At 44.9% G+C, this 26431-nt stretch overlaps 2 protein-coding genes across 19 annotated transcripts in view; one reads left to right on the forward strand and one right to left on the reverse strand.

The window, feature by feature from the left end:
- Positions 1-4545, forward strand: part of LOC144295641 (phosphatidylinositol 3,4,5-trisphosphate 3-phosphatase TPTE2-like) — a 174220-nt gene extending 169675 nt beyond the window's left edge. For 12 of the 13 annotated variants that reach the window (XM_077867923.1, XM_077867922.1, XM_077867928.1 and 9 more), the window contains 2 exons: positions 3212-3411; positions 4329-4545. In XM_077867923.1, the coding sequence (XP_077724049.1) occupies positions 3212-3388 (177 nt within the window). In that variant the 3' untranslated portion in view covers positions 3389-3411; positions 4329-4545. Of the gene's footprint in view, positions 1-3211; positions 3412-3890 lie in introns of all 13 variants that reach the window. The other variant, XM_077867921.1, reaches the window with a different exon arrangement.
- SLC25A15 (solute carrier family 25 member 15) lies at positions 343-25847 on the reverse strand. 6 transcript variants are annotated; one of them, XM_077867939.1, is made up of 10 exons: positions 25714-25847; positions 24391-24529; positions 22722-22846; positions 20128-20263; positions 16010-16125; positions 15867-15910; positions 9399-9536; positions 5552-5721; positions 4275-4433; positions 343-2953 (listed from the first exon to the last, which is right to left on the reverse strand). In XM_077867939.1, exons 4-10 carry the CDS (start codon positions 20150-20152, stop codon positions 2829-2831), a joined length of 777 nt encoding a protein of 258 aa, XP_077724065.1. In that variant the 5' UTR covers positions 20153-20263; positions 22722-22846; positions 24391-24529; positions 25714-25847; the 3' UTR covers positions 343-2828. The 6 variants fall into 6 exon arrangements, with proteins under 6 accessions (XP_077724065.1, XP_077724064.1, XP_077724061.1 ...); XM_077867938.1 differs by lacking the exon at positions 20128-20263; XM_077867935.1 differs by lacking the exon at positions 20128-20263 and having other exon boundaries at positions 15867-16125.
- Between the last annotated feature and the right edge of the window lie 584 nt (positions 25848-26431).

Consider the following 26431-nt stretch of genomic DNA (forward strand, 5'->3'; position numbering starts at 1 on the left):
ACTCTTGCTTTTTGAAATAAGATTATAGTTAGGATTTCTCTTCCCTAACTCTCCAAGATGCATTATGGAGTTGCCACATTCTTGTGCTTTTACTCATAAGAGAATTATGGGAGTTGCCCCCTTAGAACCTGATGTAAACACTTCCTTGGACACTTCAAGAATGTTATTATCAGAATGATACTGGTTTTCTCAAATGGAATTTACTACCCTGGAATAGTATTATCCGAAACTTAATAGCAAGTTTAACTATTTAAAAAAAAAAAAAAAATAGAACAGCATCCTGCCATGTCAGTCCCATCACACGCATAGCCAGGCAGAGAAGAATAATGCTAGTGGGCCAACTTTCACAATTGTAGTGTATATTTAAAAACACATTTGTCACTTTACTTGCAGTGAAATTATTTTACATCAGGAATACTGCTGACGAAAAAACAATGCTCAGGGGCGCCTGGGTGGTTCAGTGGTTGGGCATCTGCCTTTGGCTCAGGTCATGGTCCCAGAGTCCTGGGATAGAGCCTCACATCGGGCTCCCTGCTCAGTCTGCTTCTCCCTCTCCCTCTGCATGTGCGCTTACACTCTCTCTCAAATAAATCTTAACAAAAAGAATGCTCACTGCAATAAAACCACCACCCTGAAATATTACTATACATAACTGAAACATTCTGGACAGTTGGTTCCTAGCATGTCAAGTACTTAAAACAACTCATCATATACTCAAATATTAGGTAAATAATTTAATGACAGAACAGAATTGCTTTAGACACGATTTCAAGTACTGTTTTTGTCTGGAGTACAGAGCCAAAACATACAAATCGTATCCAAATACCAAACCATGAATTAAGCAAACAGAATAAAAAAACAGTAATTCCCTTGATTCAGATTTCATTCCTTACTATTCCTTTTACTTGCCTCAGATTGTTGCTATTACAGATATTTAGTTAAAACTTTAAAGGATAGCATATGAGAAGGTCCCCTGCCAACGGGCCTTACTCAGATGGGCTCACAGGCATCAGGCAGAGGCTCACAGATTCTGAAGTAATTCACTTCCTGCTGGAAGCCAGCTCCATTTTCTCTTTTGCTTCAGTCCAGGCCTGTCCAGATGAAGCACCACTCAGTAGCTACTATTTAAGACTGGAAAGAAAAGGTAGAAAAATGGTTTTCTTTCAAGGAAAAAGCAGAGGGCAGACCAGCCACTGCTCCGGACCATCAGCAGCTCACTTCCCGGACCGTCCTGCTTTTGGCACATGGCTAGAGTTAGCACAGGGGCTCCGCAGAGAACAAAAAGCTGAAGGGAACCAGAGATTTCACTCAAGGCTTAACACTGTGCCAACAATGACAGACACACGGGACAGACATTAGCAGGGTCAGCCTGCTTGCTTTCAGCCTTATAGGCTACTTAAGAACACTTGTTACTGAGGAAGCCCTTGCTGGTCTTCGAGCAGCATGGAATGAGGAGGCTTACCTAAGTGGTGACAGGAAGGATCCTCTTACACCAGGTGACCTGGGATCTTGTGGTTGCTGTTAGTGCATACATATGCCATAGCTTAATAAAATCACTGCTTATTTCATTACTTTATGAAGTCACCCCCTGTATGCAATCATCATGAAAATCCACGGACTGCCAGTACCAAATGTAAAAGGCTCCAGCACTATAGGAAACACGGCAAGCCGTTATGGATCACAAGATAAACTTAAGGGTCAGCCCCAACATCACTCACTGTGGAGGACAAGCACTATGCTCTGTCCAGTTCCATCAGAGGAGGACTTTGCCCACAAGTGCTGTCATTCAGGCACCAGACAGGGAACAAGGGCTTCTCAGCTTTGGCACTCTGCTCCCTGGAAGGGTTTCTGATTGTGGAGGCAGTGAGTAGTCCAGAGTGGATCAACAGCCCGGAGACGGTCCAAAGAAATACTCTGGAATCCTACTCAGACCAGGACCCAGAGCCAGAAACTAAGGGCTACCACCAGGCAGAGGTCTTCACAAAGCATAGTAGTATCATCCCTTCCCCTCCAGCCTTCCCCTCAACCTAAAGCAGCCCAGCAGAGGGGAAGTTCTTTGGGAGAGAAGGGAAGCTGCCACAGGTAAAGGTCGTGCTGCTCTAGCCACACCTGACATGCAACAGGTGTAGAACATGATCCCATCTAGAAAATGAATGGCACTATTTTAACAGTAGGACATCTTGGGAAAATCCAAGGTGCTTACTCTCAACTTAAATCATAACATGGAAGCCATACCGGTACACAGGTGTGTTCTCCTCTACAAAATCTACATGGATATTTTAGTTTTCAAGCACCACAGAAAAACTAAAAAACTTTAGCCACTTAGTGCAGTACATGTACTAAGCACATTTTAGGAGACCCTACATCTAGAATGAGTTAAGTAATCATTTACAGTCATCTCCATGAAACATGATTACTTCTGAGTTTATCTGAGATTAAACATGGAACCAAATTGTGCTTTACTAACAACATGTAACCATCCAAACTGCATGGAAACATACAGGTTTATGCCAAAGCCCTGACAGAACTATATTTAGCCTTTCAGATTATCATTAGGGCCAGCAGCTCACTCTCAATGTCCCACCAAGGACAAGTGCAGCAACTTTTCTATTTCAATACAATTACAGACAGAAAGTATAGAATATAAAATAGAGCCCCTTACATAAAGTTTAAGATTTAGGGTAGAATAAGGGAAGACCAAAAAAAAAAAAAAATCAAAATTCATATGAAATCAAACTAATTCCACATTGGTCTTGTACTCCATGAAACCCTGAGATGAACTGTAGTCCTCAAATGCCTATGCTTGGAATTCAGTTCACTAGGACACTTCAGTAGGCTTCAAACTGGCTCATCATCAGCTTCCTGCTGTATTCATAGGCCAAAAACAGTGCCCCGTTGGCAGGGAACGCTCGAATCATAGTAGGCTTCAGTCCAGAATATAAGGCTGTTATTCCTAGAAGACAAAAAAGTGATCAAAGACTGAGATGCCCTTCCTTAGACCCCGTGAAGCCGCAGAGCATGAGGCTGGACACCTACAAATCCAGACAACACATTGAACACCAACAAGTAATAGGATTTCTCTCTAGGATTCCCTGGACTAATGGGAACAGAAGAGACTAATGGAAACAAAGACAGGAGTCAAGTCTCCCAGCAAAGCTGGGTGATGCTCAGGTACTATACACTAATCCCATGCCTGGTTCACTCCCTGTAGATGTATCAAGCAGAGCAGAGGCCTCACTGGGCAGACAGAAGGAACCCCAGGGCCACATGGGGTGGCAGCTCCACAGTGTCACCTGGGAGGAAAGGACCTGGAGACATCAGGCAAAAAGCAATGGTGCTCAAGTCAGAGTCTGGTGTCTACTGCTGGTGCTGCCCAAGGTGGTTATGAAGATCCAGGTGGCTGAGGGAGGTGTAAGTACTTTGTGAGACTATGAAGTGTCATGCAACTTTGGGATATGAACTTAACTGTTTTCACACACTGTGACTGTGCTCGCTCTCAAAATCAACACATCCCGAGGTATAACATGTATAGTGGATGCTGGAAGGCCAGGTCTTTACTCACTAGTGGCAGGACACTGGCTTTATACAAACATCACATAGAAAATCTTTATCCTCTTGCCTAAGTCTCAAAATTAACAACAAATCACCTTCAGAAAGTCTTAGCTTAGGGATGTGTTGCACGTTCTTTTAAGTCCCTTAGTATTTCTGTTGGAAATCATTTTCTGATAGTACCTCTATTCTATAAAACAAGTGGTGCTGACCTCAAAGCATGTGGCCCCTCAGGCACCGTTTATATTGTAAAAAACTCCCTCTATGCTATTTAGAAGAATCCTGGCCCAGAAGTGAGGAATAACAACTTTTTTTTTTTTTTTTTTTTTTTTTTTTTTTAGGAATAACAACTTTAAATATTCTTGAGAATGGAAGTAAGCTAAAGGGGTTTGGATACGGAAACAGCACTAGAAAAAGGATAGGAGGGGCACCTGGGTGGTTCAGTGGTTGAGTGTCTGTCTTTGGCTCAGGTTGTGATCCTGGGATCGAGTCCCTCATCAGGCTCCCTGCATGGAGCCTACTTCTCCCTCTGCCTGTGTCTCTGCCTCTCTCTGTGTCTCTCTTATGAATAAATAAAATCTTAAAATAATAAATTCTAAAAAATTAAGAAAGAAAAAGGAGAAGAGACAGGGAAGAGGTACACACACGACCTCAACCTTACAAGGCTTACAGGGAAGTGACCAGTCTATGCACATCTACTCCGTTTCTGCCATGAGCAGACTCACCTTCATTTTTCACAATGCTTATAAAGGTTCCAATAAATCCTGCCTGTTTTCCAGACATGGAAAGAACCTGAATTCTGGATTTGACGCAATCCACTGGGTAAACAGCAAGCCAGAGGCAGACTCCACCAACTCCACCACTTAACATCAAAGGGACAGGGCCTAGAGGAGGAAATTAGCAAACAGCACTTTGTCTCAAGAACAGCATTTCCAGAGGTTAATGTAGTAGTGGCTACAGGGTACAAATAAAAATGCCGATGCTTGGGATGCCTCAGTGGCTGAGTCGGTTGAGTGTCTGCCTTCGGATCAGGTCAGGATCTCAGGTCATAATCCTGGGGTCCTGGAATGGAGCCCCGCGTCAGCCCCCTGATTAGTGGGGAGTCTGCTTGTCCTTCTTCCTCTGCCCTAGCCCCTCTTCCATGCTTTTCTCTCAAATAAAAGCTTTTTTAAAAAATGCTAATGCTGCAAAGCACAATTCTCTGAGGAAGCAACCAAAGCTCTGAGAACACAAGGACCCATGCGGCACTGTGGTGGCACTGTCTGCCCCTCATCATGGTGGTCACTGTGGTGCTATGGGGCCCTCTTGGCCTGTCCTCCAGAGGGCTGGCTCACACAGAACCAGCAGGCCCCCAGCAACATGGCAACACTCTACCATGGGGAATAACAACAGTGGCCACTGAAACATAGACCATGTTTTTTCCAAACTTCTCACTTGGCAGTATTTCAATATTTCAATGCCCCACAGCCCTGACTCTTCCTTTATCATGAAAACCAGAGTTGTCTTATTAATCACAATTGTTCAGCCTGGAAGCTTGCCTAATCCGAGAACAAGTCCAAAACACTGAAGGGAGGGGTTTGAGGGGAAAAAAAGTAATCATTCACACAAGCTAAACGTGGACATGGTTGTGTCAAGCAGCAAAACAGGATAAAAAAACAAATTTTTCCCCGTGCTCTGGAAACTCTCAAGATTTATCACCAAGTTTTAAGCTTATTGCAAAATGCTTCACAGGTGACTTACCCATTACTAGAGATTTCCCACAGGGAAAGTCATCTCTGTATTCTCCCCCAAAACATTATTCCAGTAAAGATGTTTGGAATACACAGCTTCAGCCCTGCCCTGAGGACATTAGCATACCCAGAGGAAGGCGCCAAGGTCCTTCCCAGGCTCCAGGAACCCCAGCGAAGGGCAGGGCAGACCCCCACAGCCTCCACAATGAGCACGCCTCTGCAGGGCTGAGCCCAGCCCAGCCCAGCCAGCTGCGTCCCTGTGGCGCGCTTACCTAGTTCATCCTTGGATTTCCCTGATGCAAAAAACGACCTGCTCAGCTCGTAGCCTCCAAAGAAGAAGAAATAGCCGGGCACTTCTCGGAGTAGAGTGCTGGAGAGGCCATGGTAGAAGCCCAAGGGGCCGTCCTTCCTGAGGACAGTCTTCACCACAGACCAGACGGTGCTGCAAGGTGACAGGGAGCGAGCTTAGGGCAGGTGGGGGGAGGGGCATTTCCTGCCAGTGGTGGGCCTGGCTCAGCCCTGGGCAGGGCTGATTCTAGAAACCCAGGGACCGGAATCCTGAGAATATAAGGCTTCTGCAGGGAGGAAACCTCAGAGGAGCACACGTACATTTATTTTAGGACAGCTGTTCTCACCTGAACTATCTGATGGCAAGGACATTTCATTAAAGTGCACATTCATACAGAGCTGGGTGTGCCCATTGCACCTGTGGCCAAGATTTCAAGAGACCGCGCCAGAACCCCATCTCAAATGGAACCACATTCACATTTCCCCAGTGTGCTGGGGATCAAGATTACTCAGCAGAGGAGGACCTAAGAGCACACCTAGAAAAGGAGTTCCCTGGATTTTTAGAAAATCAGACCTCCTCGGGCCATAGACAAAACAATGAAGGACCTGGACTGGTGCCAACAGGACCAAGGGGACTCCCAGAGCTGCTTTTCACTAACTGCTAGGCTCACCACTGCATGCGATGCTTATTTTGTAGTACAAATGAAGCAAAAGGAAAAGTAGGAAGCACTAAGCAACACTCCTGCTGGATGACAGTTCTCCAGAAGGGGGTCTTCAGAAACCTGTCCCCCACCTTCTCCCTGTATAAGGATTCCATGAGCAGACCCTCAGAAAATATACAAATTGGACACCTGAGTGGCTCAGTGGTTGAGCATCTGCCTTCGGCTCAGGTCATGATACCAGGTCCTGGGATAGAGTCCCACATCAAGTCCCAACCTGCTTCTACCTCTGCCTGTGTCTCCGCTCCTCTGTGTCCCTCATGAATATAAATATTTTAAAAATAAAGAAAATATACAAATAAAATCCAACCCCCATTTGACAAGCAGAGAAAAGTCAGTGAAAGCCAGACAAGCTCTTGATTTTGTTGGTTGCATTCTCTTGCCCTCAATAAACAAATTCCATTTGAATTTGTTTCAAATTTGTTTCAAAAAGTTCCTCATTTGAAAAAAAGTGCATTCCTACATTCTAGATGTCATTATCAAAGATGTCAAGTAGCCAATACCCACTTTTTTCCAACAATGAATAAGTGAAATGACAATAAGGAGCTGTCCAAATTCAGCAAGAATAAAATGGCATAATGTTTGCCCAGTTCCCAATTCCCCTCAATGACTACCCTCCTCAACCTTTCCTTCTACCTGGTGTTTACTGAAGGAATGTGTTCAGGTTCTTAGGGCTTGTTTGGTCTTGCACTAGTGCACAGAATGAGCAAGGAGTAGATGCTACTGGAAGGTAAGACAAAGGAAATTCTTAGAAATTCTGTAGGGCAAGAAGCACCGAGAATTTAGTTCTGAGAGAGTAGATATGCAAGAATTTTTATTTCAAGCTGATCAGAGCCCTGTAGCAGTTGGAATGCATGACATTTTCCGCTTAGACCCCTCTTCCTGATGGTGTGCACCATGGCAGGCTTTATCTGTCAGAAAAACAGCACCAGAAACCACATCCTTGGTGTTTAGAGAACACTTTGTCCTCACTTGGCTCTCAGCAGGTGACCTTACTTGGACCAAGGAATAACTGAGCCCCCAGTAATAAAAGTCACTTCAGAAGGCTTCGTCAGGCATCACTCATTATCCAGGTCCTTCCTGCAACTCGGCTCCCATTCGATAATGGAAATGTGACACAGTATCCAACTCAACATGATCAGCCTGCTTTCTGACGCAAGTCTTAATCCCAAGCTACCATATACCTGTGTGGGCACTGCCACACCTAAAATATAGTCAACCAATACTTTTGTGAAAGGTGTCCATTTGCTTGTTTTTAGAGACAACAATTTCTTTAAAATACCTCATGGTACAAACTGAGGATTGCTGGAGGGGAAGTGAATGGGGGATGGGGTAATTGGATGATGGACATGAAGGAAGGCACTTGCTGTAATGAGCACTGGGTGTTATATGCAACTGAAGAATCAGTAAATTCTATCCCTGGAACTAATAATACATTATATGTTAACTAAATTGAATTTAAATAAATTTTTAAAGATACTTTAAAATATTTCTAAGGGACAGGAGAGCAACTTTCTAGGTGCTGTTAATATTCTACCTCTTAGAGGCACCTGGGTGGCTCAGTGACTGAGCATCTGCCTTGGGCTCTGGTTGTAATCCTGGAATCGTGGAATCAAGTCCTGCATCAGGTTCCCTGCAGGGAGCATGTTTCTCCCTCTGCCTGTGTGTCTGCCTCTCTATATCTCGCTCATGAATATATTTTTAAAAATCTTTTTTTTTCTATTTTAAAGATATATTTTCCCAACTTTATTTGGAAAATTTTTTGAACCTACGAAAAAAGTTGCAAATATAGTGAAAGACAAACATGACAAACACCCTCATACCTCTTATCTATGTATTTAGTACCTGTTGAATTTTACATGTTTTTTCTTTTAAAAATTTTTTAATTCATGGGTTTTTTACATTTTTTTTTTAATTCAAATTCAATTTGCCAACATATAGTAGAACACCCATTGAAACACCGGGACATCTGCACCCCGATGTTCATAGCAGCAATGTTCACAATAGCCAAAATAAATAAAAATCTAAAAAAAATTCTACCTCTTAATCTGGACACTGGTTACAAACGTGTTTATGACTATCAGAACCCCACACTTATGATTTCTGTGGGTACCTTGTATATTTTTTTAAGATTTTATTTATTTATTCATGAGAGACAGAGAGAGAGAGAGAGGCAGAGACACAGGCAGAGGGAGAGGCAGGCTCCATTGCAGGGAGCCCGATGTGGGACTCAATCCCAGGACTCTGGGATCACACCCTGAGAAAGGCAGACGGTCAACCACTGAGCCACCCAGGTGCCCTGTCTACATTGTATTTCTATAAAAAGTTTTAGAGACTTATGCTTTTGGACCTCCTAACTATGAATACATTCAAACTGGTTGTAGGGAATCTCAGGGGTACAGGAAACCGAGCTCTATTAGAAACCCCATCCTTACCGGAAGGACACTAATTCTGTAAATGGTCAGTTTATCTGGTTTTTCCCATCAGACTTATAGACTTTGAGTTAACCACAGTGACAAAGGCTTTAGTCAGCCAGATGTTAAGATAAATAAGTATTGAGATTAATAAAAACAATAAATTGTTTTACCATCCAAACAAATCATCCTATATACAACTGACTCATGTAACATCTGTTTCCAAGACTGAGGGGGACAGTGTTTTGATGGTTACAGGATAGCTCACAAGGGCTCTGAGTGTCCTCATAACCCCAGGCCCTCTGCTGATACATGTGAAGGATCAGGGTAGGAAGGTAAGGAAGTTATCCCAGGATCTGGGGTGATCGGCCCATGTGAAACTGGAAACAGGCATCAAATACTCATCTTGGAACCCAAATTGGTACTTATGAAGGCTCACCTCCCAGCCTCTCCATTTCCCAGGTAGTAAATATCTGCCTACAATGTTCTATTGTGGGAGCGGGGGTGGGTCCAACCCTCATAAGGTTCATTTAGAAAGCTATCCTCTGACTGGTAAGGGAAGGAGTTCTAAACACACAGTATTTTGGAGTAGACCAATCTCTTTCTCTGCCACTTAGTTTTAGTACAACATAGAATTTATAAATATGTGCTGTATCAAGGAAACAGAGACCCAAAGTCTGTGCCCAAGCAGTGCTTACTTCTGGCTGTTGGCTATCTTTCCCGACGATGCCATCTCATGCATGGTCTGCAGCCGGCACTTCACAAGCTCAGTGGGGCAGAGTACCAGAGCAGCAAAGGCAGAGGCAAAGGAACCAGCAGCTGCATTCTGCAGATCACTGGAAGGAAACAAGCACAGGAGTCAGGTTACTCATTCATTCAGCTCTCACCATGCAAAGCACTCAGCTGGGTGAGGGAGAGCAAGGATCAAAGGAGATGAACACTTCCTGAGTTCCAAGAACTTGCACACGCTGTTTCATCTAAGGATCCCACAGCCCTATGAGGCGGACACCGACACCCCAATTTTCATGTGGAAAACCAATGCATAGAATACATGATGCACAGAGCACCTGGGTGGCTCAGTGGGTTAAGTGCCTGCCTTCAGCTCAAGTCATGATCCCAGGGTCCTAGTATCAAGCTCTGCATCAGGCTCTCAGCAGAGCACCTGCTTCTGCTGCTCCCTCTCAGTTCCCTCTGCTTGCTGCACTCCCTGCTTGTACCCTTGTCAAATAAATAAAATCTTAAAAAAAAAAAAAAAAAAAAAGAAAAGAAAAGGGACGCCTGATTGGGCTCTGTGAGTGGTTTAGCATCTGCCTTCGGCCCAGGGCATAATCCTAGAGATTTTTTTTAAATCTTAAGAGAGATAAAAGACTCCACCCCAAGATTGCTAGAACTCATACAGCAATTTGGCAGTGTGGCAGGATAAAAAAATCAATGCCCAGAAGTCAGTGGCATTTCTATACACTAACAATGAGACTGAGGAAAGAGAAATTAAGGAGTCAATCCCATTTACAATTGCACCCAAAAGCACAAGATACTTAGGAATAAACCTAACCAAAGAGGTAAAGGATCTATACCCTAAAAACTGCAGAACACTTCTGAAAGAAATTGAGGAAGACACACAGAGATGGAGAAGTATTCCATGCTCATGGATTGGCAGAATTAATATTGTGAAAATGTCAATGTTACCCAGGGCAATGTACACGTTTAATGCAATCCCTATCAAAATACCATGGACTTTCTTCAGAGAGTTAGAACAAATTATTTTAAGATTTGTGTGGAATCAGAAAAGACCCCCAATAGCCAGGGGAATTTTAAAAAAAGAAAACCATATCTGGGGGCCTCACAATGCCAGATTTCAGGTTGTACTACAAAGCTGTGGTCATCAAGACAGTGTGGTACTGGCACAAAAACAGACACATAGATCAATGGAACAGAATAGAGAACCCAGAAGTGGACCCTGAACTTTATGGTCAACTAATATTCGATAAAGGAGGAAAGACTATCCACTGGAAGAAAGACAGTCTCTTCAATAAATGGTGCTGGGAAAATTGGACATCCACATGCAGAAGAATTGAAACTAGACCACTCTCTTGCACCAGACACAAAGATCAACTCAAAATGGATGAAAGATCTAAATGTGAGACAAGATTCCATCAAAATCCTAGAGGAGAACACAGGCAACACCCTTTTTGAACTTGGCCACAGTAACTTCTTGCAAGATACATCCACGAAGGTGAAAGAAACCAAAGCAAAAATGAACTATTGGGACTTCATCCAGATAAGAAGCTTTTGCACAGCAAAGGATACAGTCAACAAAACTCAAAGACAACCTACAGAATGGGAGAAGATATTTGCAAATGACCTATCAGATAAAGGGCTAGTTTCCAAGATCTATAAAGAACTTCTTAAACTCAACAGCAAAGAAACAAACAATCCAATCATGAAATGGGCAAAGGACATGAAGAGAAATCTCACAGAGGAAGACATAGACATGGCCAACATGCACATGAGAAACTGCTCTGCATCACTTGCCATCAGGGAAATACAAATCAAAACCACAATGAGATCCCACCTCACACCAGTGAGAATGGGGAAAATTAACAAGGCAGGAAACCACAAATGTTGGAGAGGATGCAGAGAAAAGGGAATCCTCTTACACTGTTGGTGGCAATGTGAACTGGTGCAGCCACTCTGGAAGACTGTGTGGAGGTTCCTCAAAGAGTTAAAAATAGACCTGCCCTATGACCCAGCAATTGCACTGCTGGGGATTTACCCCAAAGATTCAGACGCAATGAAACGCCGGGACACCTGCACCCCGATGTTTCTAGCAGCAATGTCCACAATAGCCAAACTGTGGAAGGAGCCTCAGTGTCCATCGAAAGATGATGGATAAAGAAGATGTGGTTTATGTACACAATGGAATATTCCTCAGCCATTAGAAACGACAAATACCCACCATCCCACCATTTGCTTTGAGGTGGATGGAACTGGAGGGTATTATGCTGAGTGAAATGAGTCAATCGGAGAAGGACAAACATTATCTCATTCATTTGGGGAATATAAATAATAGTGAAAAGGAATAAAGGGGAAAGAAGAAAAAATGTGTGGGAAATATCAGAAAGGGAGACAGAACATCAAAGACTCCTAAGTCTGGGAAACGAACTAGGGGTGGTGGAAGGGGAGGTGGGCAGGGGGTGGGGGTGACTGGGTAGCGGGCACTGAGGTGGGCATTTGATGGGATGAGCACTGGGTGTTATTCTGAATGTTGACAAATTGAACACCAATAAAAAATAAATTATAAAAAAATAAATTTATTTTAAAAATCTTGAGATATATTTTTACATATATTTTATTTTTACATATATTTTATTTTTACATATATTTTATTTTATATATTTTTATTTATATTTATATTTTTATATTTTATATTTTTATTTTTATTTATATATAGTCACACCACTAAGTGGCAATGCTACGATTCAAACCCAGGTCTGACTGCAAAATCTATGCTCCTCTTATTAGTCATAGGTGCTATGCACAGAATGTATCCCCCATCACTAAATCTCTATGCTGATGCCTTAACCCCACAGTGTGATGGCATTCGGAGGGGACCTCTGGGGGATAACTATGTTTAGATGAGGTCGTGAGGGTAGAACTGGCCATGATGGGATTAGCGTCCCCCTATAAGAGACCGCTGATCTCTCCACCCTTTGAAGACACAGCCAGTAGTTGTCCCTCTGTAAATCAGGAAATGGGCCCTCACCAGATACCAAACCAACCAGTACCATGGATCTTAGACTTTCTGGTCTCCAAAACTGTGAGAAACAAATGTTTAAGCCACCCAGTTGACAGTACTCTGTCATAGCAGCCAGAGCTAAGACACAGTGATATACAAAACCAAAAAAGATCTGGAGAAAAAGATCACCCATACTCCCCTCCCCCTCCAAGACACACATCAATACTTGAGCATATCTGCCACTAAGCTTTATAAAATAAGTTTTTGAGGCCATCCCTGCATGCCCAAAATCCAACCCGAAGCAACCAGATGTGTAATGTGACTGTTGTAGATGAAAGTCCAGGATAAATTTTTTTTTCAGGATAAATTTTTAACCAAAAAGCCGCTCATTGCAAAAAGATTTCCCAGTTCCACTGATGACCTCCTGACCTCAGCAACAGAGGGCACTAAGAGGGTGCAACAGTGGTGGGGGGGGGTGGGGCTGGGGGAGGCCAGTTCCCATCAGCAAGTTCAGTTCCTGCAGGTAAAATGGCTAAATCAGGAATCTAAATGGAGGAACTAATGCATATAAATACAACCAAAAGTATTCATTTCGCCTCAAGAGGGTTTGGTACTACAGCCACTATCACCAGCAGGGCTGTGAAAATGAGGTCCAATCAGAGTTCAATATGAGGAAAAGTCTGAAAAATCAAAGGTGAACTCAGGGAATTCTTCCCCAAGTGTTCATGAGGGTCAGAAAACAAGATCCCTTCCAATTCAGGACCGTGTTCTATCACAGGAACATGGCTGGCAGGGCTTGGGGTTGGACAGGAAGGAGCAAGCTGCTCAGAGCAGGACCACTGGCTCCCGACTCTAACTTGTTCACTGCCAGCAGCCCACTATCACCAACCACCAGGATGACACCTAAGCTGATTGCCCTGGTAGAGAGGGCACCTCACAATTTTTCCCCAAACCATGACCAAAAGCCTAGTAGACCTAACATTCAACTGTCCTAGAGTTAAACAGTTATAGTAAACTGATATCAGACATTAGTATAAAGTTGACGGTTGCCTCCAATCTTAGCCCCAGTCTTCTATTCCCTTCCCTGAGATGAAGGGTGAGTGCCTGGGACTAGCTGGCCTGCTACACACCCCAGTCCCAAAAGAGTTGGCTAGGAACAAGGCTCTCTCTTCCAGGAGAAGACCTCTGCTTATAGTATGGACTTGCTATTCATTTTAGAGAATTAGGTATCAGACCAGACACACGACTGTACTTGCCCTCAGCTTCTGCATACAGAAACTGTCCAACAGTTCACACTGTTCCTTCCCTTCCTGCTTCACTCCTACTTAGCTGCTTGTCAAAACCAAAGATTAAAGTGGTTTCTGTGGTCTCTCAGCCAGCCTGCGGATCCACACTTTGTCTCCCTCAGGGACTCTCCATCAACTCGCTGACCGGCAACAGTCAATGAGGGTCATTAGCCAGAGGTGCCGAGTCTGTTGGAACAGAGGTGGCATCAGTAAATGTGGACATCTACTCAACCTCAGATGCTGTAACGAGTCAGCCACCTGAATGAATACCAACCAAGTTGTTCTAGTGCAGCAACAAGGCCAAATCAGATCTGCAGTGGACTTTGGCTCTCTAATAAATATGCTTGTCTACCAGGGCACTAAATGAGGGGCAAGGGGCCCCAGGCTGCACCTGCAGTAGAGGCGTTCAGACCCAGAACTGAAACTGCAGCAGGTGTAGAAGCACCTTTGGTAAGGACCAACTAACTGTCACCCATTCAACAAACATGTACCCAAACACTCCTGAGGTCAAAGGAACACACTACCAGGGGGTGGCATTCAACCAAGGACAGATAAATATTTACGGGGTTATTGCTGAAATTCACAGCAGGATCATCCAAGCAGTGCTTTCCTTTTACTGACTCTACTTACTACTCTTTCTTCTACATCTGCCCCCTCCCACAGAGTCCAGAGCCCCAACTCTGATCTTACGGAAAGAGTACTGGGCAGAGACTCAGAAGACTGGCTTTGGGTCTTGCTCTTGGTTGTGAATTCAGACAACAGTATCCTAAGCAAGCCAGTTTTCTGCACTTCAGAGTCCCCAACTATAAGACCGGTGATACCACAGGCTTGGCTGCTCACACAGGACCATGATGAGGACTAACTAACACAGGAAGGCCATGGGTGTCACAGCTCTGTAAGCTCTAAGATAGCATTGCCCCACCAGGTAATAAGCAAACACTGCCCTGCAGGATGAAGACGCCGCCATCCCCCATGCCACAAGGATCAAAGAAGAGGGTACCAGGTTAGGCCAAGTCAAACAGGGTGGCTTCTTGGCTGCAGGACTTCCTCCAGGACCTCACATGGCTGCTTGCTGTGCCCATCTTCTCTTCAAGGCATCCTCCTCTAGGAATTCTGCAAGGGACCTAAACCTCTCATCTCCTCCCAGAGAAGGTCTCCCCCTTGACTGGGAACAGTGGCAATCGCTACGGTCTTCTTTCCATCCATCTCTATCATTAGATCCCACACTCTCCTGGTTGGCCTCCTGCTCCTTTCTTTATTTCCTCCTCTTCTTTGTGACCCTTCTGTGGTGGAAGGTCCTAGAATCTGTATGCAGTCCCTCTATGAGTGCTATCTTCCTAGGTGATTTCATCCAGTCCCAAGCTTTTAGAAAACAAATTCCATCCATGAAGATACAGTTCTGCCCATAAAAGGGCATATCTTTAAGACGAGGCACCTCTAGAGAATATTTCTGTACAAAAGGGGCCTGTGCAACCTGAGTTGCAATAGGGTTTCCAATTCCTACCAGAACTAGGTCTACCAGATGGCGGTCTACCCTCTGCAACCGTGAAGCTGATAGGATTTTAAATGACTTAAAATAAATCAACATTCAAAAAGGATGGCTACACATCCCAGTGGTTCCTAAATTCTTTTTAGTCTCTGTGCAAATAAATATCCAAGGGATGACTGCACACAAGCCAAAGTCGGAGGTTTGGGCTGACTTGGCCAAACAGGTTTATCTGCATCTGCACAGATGCTTCCAACTCTTCCTAAAATTCCAAGTTTTTCTTAAGCCTATCTGGCTCAGGCAAATTCTTCCAATCCTCTGCATTTTGCTAATGAAGTGGAACCCAAACTTGCATCAGCTCATAACTTGCATCTATGGCTCCGGTCCAGCACTCATGCCCACAAGACAAGTAGTACCACCAGCAGCATCTGAAAAGCAGCTCTCTGAAGCATACTGACACGTAAGGGGGAGCTCATTCTCCATGGTACATTACAACCCTTCTGCATAATACCAGTTTTCCAAGTTTAATATGATGAGAACATAAGACTTCATGACAAGAAAGTGGCTATTTAAAAAAAGGAAACACTCTTCCGAGAAGATAACATAAAACTCTTGACTACGTAACAGTGTTGTCTTTTTAAACAAACCGAAAACTCACCTCAGCTTGGCCTGCTTTTCCAATCCAACCACTTTCCGCACCACCTGTTGGCAGAAGCCGTAGCACATGAAGAGGACAGAGTTCTCGGCGATATTGGCAATCAACGCTGGGCTGGTCCCCTTGTAGAAGCCCCGGAAGCCCACCTGTGAGTATGTCTTCAGGCAGCAGTCGGTGAGGCCCCTGTACAGGTCGGGGAATGTCTGCATCTTCACTTTCAGTGTGTCAAAGGGCTGCCCAGTCAGTACACATGCTGTGCCCCCTAAAACCAGGACAGAATTCTTCTCCAGCACAAGTCGATGTGTGTTAGAATGTAGATTCCAATACCCGAGGAAAAGAAAGATAATCAGCCTCCCCAGGGCTTGCTTCTGTTTCAGTTCATTTCTACCTCTGTCCCCCCAAAGCTTCTAGCCCAGTCCAGTGAACAAAGCGTCCCTAGTATGCCTGGAGCACCGAGCTCCAGTCCTGAAGGGGCCTGCACTCAGCAAGAGAGACAGACGTGGTTTGACAGCCAAAGCCACAGGATACAAAAGTATGGTGTGTGTTCTGGGGTGTTAGCATTTTCACCATTAAGTATGATGTTATCTGTGGGTTTTTCATATATGGCCTTTGTGATATTGAGGTATGTTCCTCTAAACTTTCCTGAGAAATTGTTTTTCATTAACAGATGTTGTATTTTGTCAAATGCATCTCTGCATTTATTGAGATCATATATATGGTTTTTATCCTTGTTAATATGGTGTATCCCACTGATTGATTTCAAAATATTGAAACCATCCTTGCATCCCTGAAATCCTGCTTGATCTTGCTCTAAAGGATTTTTTTTTTTTACTGTATTGTTGAATGCCATTTACTAATATTTTTTGTTGAAGAGGATTTTTTGCATCTATGTCAGAGATAATGGCTTGCAGTTTTCTTTTTTGTAGTGTCTTCATTAGAAGAAGAAGGAGCAATATTCATCTTGGCAACAACTGGACATTAGTAAGCAATGGAGTAACATCTTCAACATTCTAAGGGAAAATGATTTTGAACCTAAATTTCTATACCAAGTTAAATTAGCATGTAAGCATTAAGCATGGTGAAGCAGCTCTTCCGATATGCCCCAAATTTACCAGCCAAAAATCATTTAAGAATTACTAAAAGATACATTCCCATAAAACAAAAAAAGAAAAGGAGGAAGATACAGAATTCAAGAAAAAAAATGGATAAAACTAATAGATTCAAAGCATGGAACTGGGGAGGAGACTGGTGATGGCTTGAGCTTTCTATTTGTTGAAGAGGTAAATATTGTTGAGCCAGAGAAGACGAAGAACTTGGAGACTCCGGAAGAAGAGTCTTCAGAGTGGAAGGAAAAACAAGCCCTCAGGTAAGAAGCTTCAGAGATAGAAGAGGAGGGTGGAGAGGCCTGAGGAGGAGGGCAAGAGAGGCCTGAGGAAGAGGGGGGAGAGGCCTGAATGCTAGAGGAGGAAAGAGAAGACACTTTAGTATTATTTAACGAACAGGATCTAACCTACCAAAGTCATACTGTGGTAAATACAAAGCATGGAGTTGAGGAAATAACCAAAAATGCCTTGGAGATTATTTTAATTAAAGAGGGAGAAGATTCTGAGCCACAGGAGGAAGATAGTTCAGAGTGGGAAATGGAAATAATTTCATTGTGGGGGGAGGAGAGGACTCTGAAGCAGAACATGTAAAGACCGCCTCCCAGATTGAGAAAAGAGAGGCCTCAAAAGTGGACTTAAAGAAATTGCCTCTAGTTATGTGGTTTGGGAGTCTGAGGAGAAAAATTTGCCAAAATGTTGGATAGGAAAAAAAAAAAAAAAAAAAAAACAATAAAGAGGAAACAGCTATGCTCATAAATCAAGGAGTTGGGATAGTATGTTCGGCGCCTCTCCCTCAAAGTCACTAGAGCTACGTTCTGATAAACAGAAAAGGCATCTATGTACAAATTTGAGTATTCCATGAGAAATCACTACACTTTTAAGGAAAACTAAGACAGATACAAAACTCTGCAAAAGAGGAGCCAACATCTAAAGAAACAGACTTAAAATAAGAAAACTTTACCAGAAGTAATTAATAACTCAGAAAGATACAAGAGATTAGAAATAAAAATCATACAGAAGTCTTAGAAATAAAAAACTCAATAGATGCTCAGAATAGACATACTTGAAGAGACAAGAGACAATCTAGAAGATTGACTTGAGGAAATCTCTAAGGATACAATGTAAATGGCCAAACAGTTAATAAAGATCAAGAGACAGGATAGATCCAGAAGTTCCAACATCCATTTGACAGGAATTCCAGCAAAAAATAAAGGGAATGGAGCAGAGAAAATAAAATTAAGGAAATGATTGAAAAAATTTTCCAGAACTAAACAAAGATTCAAGTCTTGAGATTGTCAGTACTTACCCAGTACCTAGTAAGATTGATGAAAAGAGACTCACTCCTACAAATCTAGGAATCCCAAAGATAAAAATATAACGGCTTCCAGAAAAAGAGAGAGCCTACAGAGGAACAAGAATCAGGTTGACAGATTTATCATTAGATACTCTGGATGCTAGAAGTAAATGGGGACAGGATCATAAAAGTTCCACAGGGAGGTTTTAACCTTAGAATCCTACATCCAACCAAAGTGGCATCTGATTTTGAAGGTAAAACAAAGACATTTTTTGATACTAAAGAATTCGGTTTATTTCTTGCATACCCTTTGAAAGAATTACTGCAAGATATATTTTAGCTATCTAGGGTGACCCTAAACACATACACACTATATATATTATCTTCCACACCAAAAATCAACAAGGAAAACAGGAAAATAAAATGCCACGTATCTACCTAGATAGATAAACAGCTAACAGTGTTAGGGGACTAGGGGAAAGGAAGGTTACAGATACTGCCTAAATGTTGGTAAAGTAAAAGAGGGTGTTAAAATTAATCACGGAGCTTGGGTGACTGAATTAGTTAAGCGTTTGCCTTCAGCTCAGGTCATGATCCCAGCGTCCTGGAATCCAAGCCCTGTGTCAGGCTCCCTAGTTTGTGGGGAGCCTGCTTCTCCCTCTGCCTACCAGTAGCTCTCCCTGCTTGTGCTCTGTCAAATCAATAAAATAGTTTTTAAAAAATTAATGTTAATCATCATAGCTTGTGTTGGAGTATACTTTCTAAACTATGAGGGGGAAAGAGGGGATCAGTCAATATAACCATAGACAAGAAGAGGTAGGGTGAAAGTAATAGAAAAGCACAGGTTAAAAGATGGCAGAAAAGAAAAATGCAAAACTGGAACTCTTATCAAGAAAAGGGTAATTTTATCATCTCTACTGATGTGAATCTTGCCACTTTATAGTAAACCTCTTCCTTTAAAAAAAAAAAAATATATATACTTTAAAGCTGTAGTAATCAAAATAGTATGGTACTGGCACCAAAACAGACACATAGATCAACAGAACAGAATAGAGAGCCCAGAAATAAACCCAAACTTACAGGGTCAATTATTCCACAACAAAGAAGGCAGGCATATATATGCAATGGGGAAAAGACAGTCTCTTCTATAAACCGTGCTGGGAAAACTGCACAGCTACATGCAAAAAAAAGAAACTGGGCTACTTTCTTTCACCATACACAAAAATGAACTCAAAATGGATTGAAGACCTAAATGTGAGACCTGAAACCATACAACTCCTAGAAGAAAATACAGGCAGTAAGCCCTCTTGACATTGGCCTAGCAACATTTTTCTAGATATGTCTCCTAAAGTAAGGAAAACAAAAGCAAATATAAACTATTGGGACTACACTAAAATAAAAAAAGCTTTTCCACAGTAAAGGAAACCAATAAAACAAAAAGACCACCTACTGAATGGGAGAGGATATTTGCAAATAATGTTTCTGATAAAGGGTTAATATTCAAAATTATATATAAAGAACTTCAACTCAACACCCAAAAAAAAAAAACAAACAAAAAAACAAAAAAACAAAACACATTCTGATGAAAAATACAGGCAGAGGACCTGAAGAGATGTTCTTCTAAAGAAGATATCCAGATGGCCAACAGAAACATAAATTTTGGTATGAGGGGATAAATGTGAATGGTCTCAAATGTCACATTCAGAAATTAACACTAGTTAAGGCACATAGCAACAGAGCAGTCAAAGCAGGCAGTGTGTTATTTTATAGTTGTCAACTACTGTATCTTAAAGGGAGACCAAGTTTCCTCATTAAGGCAATTTAACTTTAGAGCTCCACACTACTCATTTCAATATTTTCCAATTACCTATCTTCTTCAAATCCTCTCCCATCCTAGCTGCTTAGAATTTCTGGAATTTCTTTCCTGGAATTTCTCCTCTACTAGCTGCAGACAGGCATGACAGCTTCCCAGTACTTTATAGTAGATGAACTGGACCAAAAACCTGCCAGATGGGAGAAGTTTGTTTCAAAGAAAAGGAAGGATACAGAAAAGAACATATGTATCTAACCTATATCACCACAGGCCACGATGGTCCAATGTCCCAACCTAGACGGCTGAGCATCAGGGGCTTCAGACTAATCTCCACCCCCAAGAGTGCTGTTGGCCCATTACATAGTATTAAAGACAACGACAGGACTGGTCAAGGAACCAAGCAACCAACGTCCTAGCCCTGTCTTGACATAAACTAGCTGTGCAATCACTGACAAATCCACTGTCCATCTCCAGATCTCCTTTCTACATATACAGTGCGCATTAGAGCCAACAGTCTCTAAAGGCCCTTCTAGCTCCATCATTGAGAGACTGAGACCCCTCCAAAGCAGGGCTCTGGCTTCCTGTTTGCATTCCATGCACCTCCCAGTAGAAATTCTCAGGTCACTAACAGGAGCCTCCTCTGCCAGCACCATGGAAGAGACTCTAACCTAGTTTAAAGCATGGACACCGCCCCCCCCAAATAAATAAATAAATAAATAATAATAATAATAAAGCATGGACCCCTGCAAAGGAGCCTTCTCTCCTCCAAAGTTAGAGGATGCAGGACAATGCTATAGCAGTGAGGGGTGACCCTCTGTTACCACTGCAGGAAGAAATGCCATCTAGTCATCAGGAGAATTAAAAGCCATATGTTTTCTGGCCCAAAACAGATCAGTACTATGGGGGGGGGGGGGGGGAGAACATGTATACCAGCAAATACCCTACACAGTGGACTCCCAACAATAAATACTCTTGCAATTTGTATCCTTAAAATTCACCATAGGGGCACCTGGGTGGCTTAGCGTCTGCCTTCGGCTCAGGTTATGATCCTGGGGTCCTAGGAACAAGGCCCACATTGGGCTCCCCGCTCAGTGGGAAGCCTGCTCCTGCTTCTCCCTTTCCCCCTACCTTGTGCTCTGGGTCTCTCTCAAATACATAAAATCTATAAAAAATAATAAAATTCACTTTAAAGTATATATGTGGCACCCAAATACCTGTCACACAGAAATGCCTTTCTAGGGAAAAGAAAATTCTGTCACAACAGATTCTACATCTTTGGCAGACTCACTAAGGGACATTTAATTTCAAAAGTTGAGAATCTCTCATGTGGTTAAATACCCTCTTGTGGGAAAAACTGAGCCTAGAGCATTCTCTGGACTGGTAAGAGGGTGCCAGTAGTCGACAAATGGGTCCGCCATTCCCATGGTCAGTGCCTTCACAATGTGGCACACGGTTGGGGGTGGTGATGGTACACGTGGCCTAAGGGCTGCAGCTGGGTAAGAGACTGACCCAAGGCACTCGGCAGACAAGAAGCCAGCAGGGCAAAACCTAGGCAGCCCTTAGTTTTTCCTACAACTGGGCCAAGACACTCCTGTGGTCTCTAACCTGGGAGCTAGTGCCTGCACTTCTTACTAGTGTAATGCACTGTCTGTAGCCTTTCTCACTAGCCTACCTTGGTCGACCTTTGGTTCACCAGAAAATACTTTGTTCTCTGAACTGGGACTTCTTTTTTTTCCAATTAAGGGAATGACAGGATGACAGGTGGTGGCCCTCTGACTGCACTCGATCCACTGACCCAGGAGGTCCTACTGGATAAGAGGACAATGGCCACCGCCCCTGGCCTCTCCACGCCTAGGAGCTATGACCCTGATAAGAATCAGTATAAGGGGCAAGGGTAAACCAGGGTTTTCATCTGAGAAATGTAAGCATTACAGCATTCTTCTGGCTCTAAAATAATGCAGGAACCTAGAAAAACAAGTTACTATCCATACACTTCCAGTTACTGACCTCAGGCTAAGTAAAGGTAATCTTTCTAAAAAGAGGCCTATGTGTTTCAAGCATTGCCCAGGAGTGCTTACCTGTGCCCTATGAGGCTGCAGTCTGTCCTGGGGCTCAACCCCTTCCCAGCCCACCATTCCCTGGCAAATTCTAGGGCCTCTCCTTTCCTTTCAGGGCTTTAGATATCACCAAATACCAGTCTCATTTACCAAAGACATTTCTAAAGGGTGTCCTCCTTTCTTTCCTTGGCAGTAATAAGGACAGTAACTAGAACTTCCCTGGAGAGATGGCACAGTGTGATTCTTGACAACAAGGGCTCTCTAGACTGCCAGGCTTGGAATAAAACCCCATGTCACCTGCATACTCCAGCGTGGGACAATAAACAAATGAGTTCAGCTCTGAGCTGTGAGGTGTTCCAGCTGTAAACTGACAATATTCCCACATTGACTCAAGAGTTTTCCTATAAAGGAACTACTCTACCTTCTACTGTTCTTGGAACATAATATTGTATTTCCATTAAATGGATTCACTCCAAGGTGGAAAGCATGTTGCTTCTGGAGTGGCAAAGGTAGTATTTTCACCACCCTTTCGCTGGATCTCATTTGTAGCAGTACTTGAAGAAGAGAAGATGGGGTTTCCCCTGGAATTACCTGCAGCCCCCGCTGTGAGGTCAATGGCAGCTTGGATAGCAGGATTGGGCTTCATGTTCGCCCACTCCTCTGCTGGGCTCCGTGGAAGGCAACTCTCTGGAACTTATGACAGGTGTCTCATATCCCTGAAAGGAGAGGAGAGGAGAGCTCACCATCAGTGGGGCCTCTGCAGCCTCCCTTTCTCTAGAATAGCCGCCCAGTTACTGGGACCTCAACTTCTGGGAGCTCTACATTTCTCCAAAGAAAGGCAGTCAAGATGTCAGTGGAGCCTAGCAACTGGCATCCCCTTCTCCCTGCCCATTATCTCCCCATAAAAATCTCTCAAGTCATAAATCTTCCCTGAGTATCAAAGCTACAGCCACTAGTAGGCGGCATGTCAACTGTCTTTCTGAAAAACTTAACAAATGAATGCCAAATGCCAGACACCCAAGGCATATCAAACTAGTTTTTCAGAGGCCTAATTGGAACTCTGAGTCAATTAGGTCAGTTCTAAATTCACACAGCAGCCTGTGTCCCCAATATGAGGTCACAAAACAGAAGTCTGGAAAGGAACGGAGAAGAGGCTCTGCAAAGTGACACATGGTGGAGGGGTGGGGGGGCGGGGTTTGAATGCCTACTCTGCCACCAGCAGGGTGGGCCCCTAAAGCTGGGAGTCTCCACATATAAAAGGTGAAGAAGTATTATCATAATACAAAGGCAATCACAAATAGCCACGTGAGACAGATGTTCTTATAACTACAGAACACAGCACCAAATGTTACTAATTGTCAGAGTCCTCTCTAGAACTTCTCAACCATAAACGTGTACATTAATCACATGGGGACCTTGTTAAAATACAGATTCTGATGTGATGGGCCTCAGGTGGGACCAGAAACCCTGTCAGTCATGACAAGCTCCCAGATGAGGCTGATAATGACTGGCCACCAACCACATTTTGAGAAGCAACACTTGGTCCAGTGTGTCCTAAATTTGTTTGATAAGAATTACTGGGATGCCTATGAAATATTCAAATAAGCCACTCTCCTAGTGATCTTGATTCAGCATGTTTGAGCTAGAGCCTAAAAAGTTTGGGAGGGGATCCCTGGGTGGCTCAGCGGTTTGGTGCCTGCCTTTGGCCCAGGGTGTGATCCTGGAGACCCAGGATCAAATCCCATGTCAGGCTCCCAGCATGGAACCTGCTTCTCCCTCCTCCTGTGTCTCTGCCTCTCTTTCTAGGTCTATCATAAATAATAAATAAATCTTAAAAAAAAAAAAAGTTTGGGAAAACGAGAGTCTACTCCTCTACCTTTAGACAAAAATCAACTATTGCAGAGGAATGGACTTTATAAATATGGATTTTTTTTTCATTTTTTTTAAATTTACTTATGATAGTCACATAGAGGGAGAGAGCGAGCACCCCCGGCGTGGAGCGCTGCTTGTCGGCGTTCCCCAGGCGGTCGCCGTGCGGTTGGCGGCGCTGCTGGTCTCCCGGGTCGCCGGGCCCGCGCGCGCCGCCCCCACGGGAGGGCCGGAGAAGGGACGCCGAAAGGACTCCGCTTTTCTCTTCAACGGGCTCGGGGAATGAGCTTTACCCCGACCAGGCTCGCCTACTAGCCCCAAGCCCTTTGTACTTTTCAAGCCCTCCGAAGCCTTCTTAAGCTACACAAGAATTTTGATCAGTTGCCCTCACCTTTTGAGTTTTAGTCCTCGCCGTCGTTTGGTATCCTAACGATTCTGTAAGTCGTCCCTCGTGGGATTCATGGTGTTTAAGTTTGGCTTATCTGAAGGGGTTGAATTCACACTGACGACACGGAACGATCCAGGCCTCTCTGATTAAGGAATGTTACACATCCAAAGAATTGAACGCGTGGAGAAGCCACTTTGCTTACACCCTGGGTGACTCTCCCCCACTTGCCTCCACTTTTCCTTTAAAATGCACCGTTGGGTGTTTTTGGTTGTGGTCAGGAGTTAAGTATTGATTGGTAGGCAGAGACCCAAAAGGCAAGACTAGTTGAATCCACTACTTGTATGACCTTGGAAAAGCTCATGCCCTCTGGCCTCAGCTTTCCACGTGGAAAAGGGAGTTTGGATTAGGACCCTCCTATCCTTCTCTAGGTACAGGATGGCCATAACCTTCTCAACGCGAGTTACTACTGATTTTGCCTCTCCAGTCCTGTCAATAACATAAAATCCATGTCTTGTCGGGTTCACTTAGTTGCTTTTTCAAGTCCAGGACTGTGCCTTTGTGGTTGCTGGTTTCACAATGTTTTGTAAGGAAAGCAAGATTCTTGGTGTCTGGTCATTGGCAACATGTGTCAACTGGCCAAACTTCTTAGTGGATAATTTTTTCTTTCTGCTGATGTTAAGGTTGACATTGATCCAACCAGCCCACCCCCCTTCTGAGAGGTGGCCCCAGTGGGAGCACAAAGGTCTTTAGTGTGAAGACTAAAGATTGCACTTCCTTACTCATGCATAAGTCACTCACATACTCTGAAAACCAACCAGAATTGGTTGTTGAATTATCTTAATATTCTGCTAATGAACCATCTTTCATTTTTTAAAAAAATCCCGCCGCTGCTCCACGCCGGGGGGTGCTCCACGCCGGGGGGTGCTCCACGCCGGGGCCCTCCACGCCGGGGGGCACCCACCGCCGAGCGTCCAGCCTCGGGCCGCGGGGACCAGCCCGCCGGCCGCCGAGACGCTCCTGCCGCGGGGCTCGGGGCCGGCGGGCGCAGGGGCGCTCTGAGGCCGCCTCCAGCCTCCTCTGCGCGGCCTCACCGTGCACGAGCTGGCCCGGCAACCCGCGAGCGTCCCCCTTCCCTGCGCCCCCGCCCCGGAGGCCGACACTCCGGGGGGCCACGGAGGAACCCCCCCCGCAGCACGTGCGCGCCGCGGACCCCGAGCCCCGGCCCCCCCGGCCCCCCCGGCCCCCCCGGACGCCCGCCCGCCCGCGAAGCTCCCGCCGCGCCTCCTCCCCGCGGGCCCCCGGAGCACCGGCCGGGGCTGCGCTCACCGCCACGCCAGCTGGCCGCGTCCCGCTCGGGGTCAGGCGCGGGCTCTCGACGCTGCCTCCGCGGCCCGGGCGGCCGCTTAACACCCACGTCGGCCGCGGGCCGGCCCCCCGCCCCGCCCTCTCCCGCGGGGGCGCTCGGGAGGCGGGGGCGCCCGGACCGGGCCCCACGAGCCCAGGGGCGCCCCGGGGCGGGGGCGGGGCGGGCTGCGGGGGCGGCGGCGGCGGGGGGCCGCGCGGGGCGGGGGCGGGGCGGGGCGGGGCGGCAGCGCGGGAAGCGGAAGTGGCGGGTGAGGCGGCGCGCCCGGCCCGCGCAGGCCGCAGGAGGCGGCCCCGGAGCGGCTGCGGGTCTCCGCAGGGCGGGGGAGCCCTGTCCCTCCTCCAGGCTCCGGGGGGACTCCCGAGAGGCTCGCCCCCCACTTAGCGCTCAGGACGCGGGCGGGGGGGTCAGGAGGACCCACCGAGCGAGGTCTTCAGGCTGATTGACCTTGCCGGACCTCAAGGCCTCGATTTTAGATTATATTTGAATACAAAAGTGCTGGAAACGCAGTGATGAAAAGTACACTCGCTTATTGCCAGAGAAAAACCCCACAGAGCACACACTTCCCGTTCTGCATATCGCAAGGAAATCCATCCTCCCTTGACCCGTTCGAGAAAGTATGCCCACCCATGAAAACGAGCTCTAAATAGCTCCTCTGGGACAAACATTATATGTTCTCAT

The sequence above is a fragment of the Canis aureus genome, chromosome 24, assembly GCF_053574225.1.
Source record: "Canis aureus isolate CA01 chromosome 24, VMU_Caureus_v.1.0, whole genome shotgun sequence".
Classification (NCBI taxonomy): Eukaryota; Metazoa; Chordata; class Mammalia; order Carnivora; family Canidae; genus Canis; species Canis aureus.

What these genes read in the sequence shown, in the direction of transcription:
- SLC25A15 (XM_077867936.1), bottom strand. Translation starts at nt 22,776, where the DNA reads ATGAAGCCCAATCCTGCTATCCAAGCTGCCATTGACCTCACAGCGGGG. An exon ending in CCTCACAGCGGGGGCTGCAG is followed by an intron (nt 16,126 to 22,721) that starts GTAATTCCAGGG and finishes TCCTGGTTTTAG; the next exon opens with GGGGCACAGCATGTGTACTG. An exon ending in GAAATCCAAGGATGAACTAG is followed by an intron (nt 4,434 to 5,551) that starts GTAAGCGCGCCA and finishes TTCCTCCTCTAG; the next exon opens with GCCCTGTCCCTTTGATGTTA.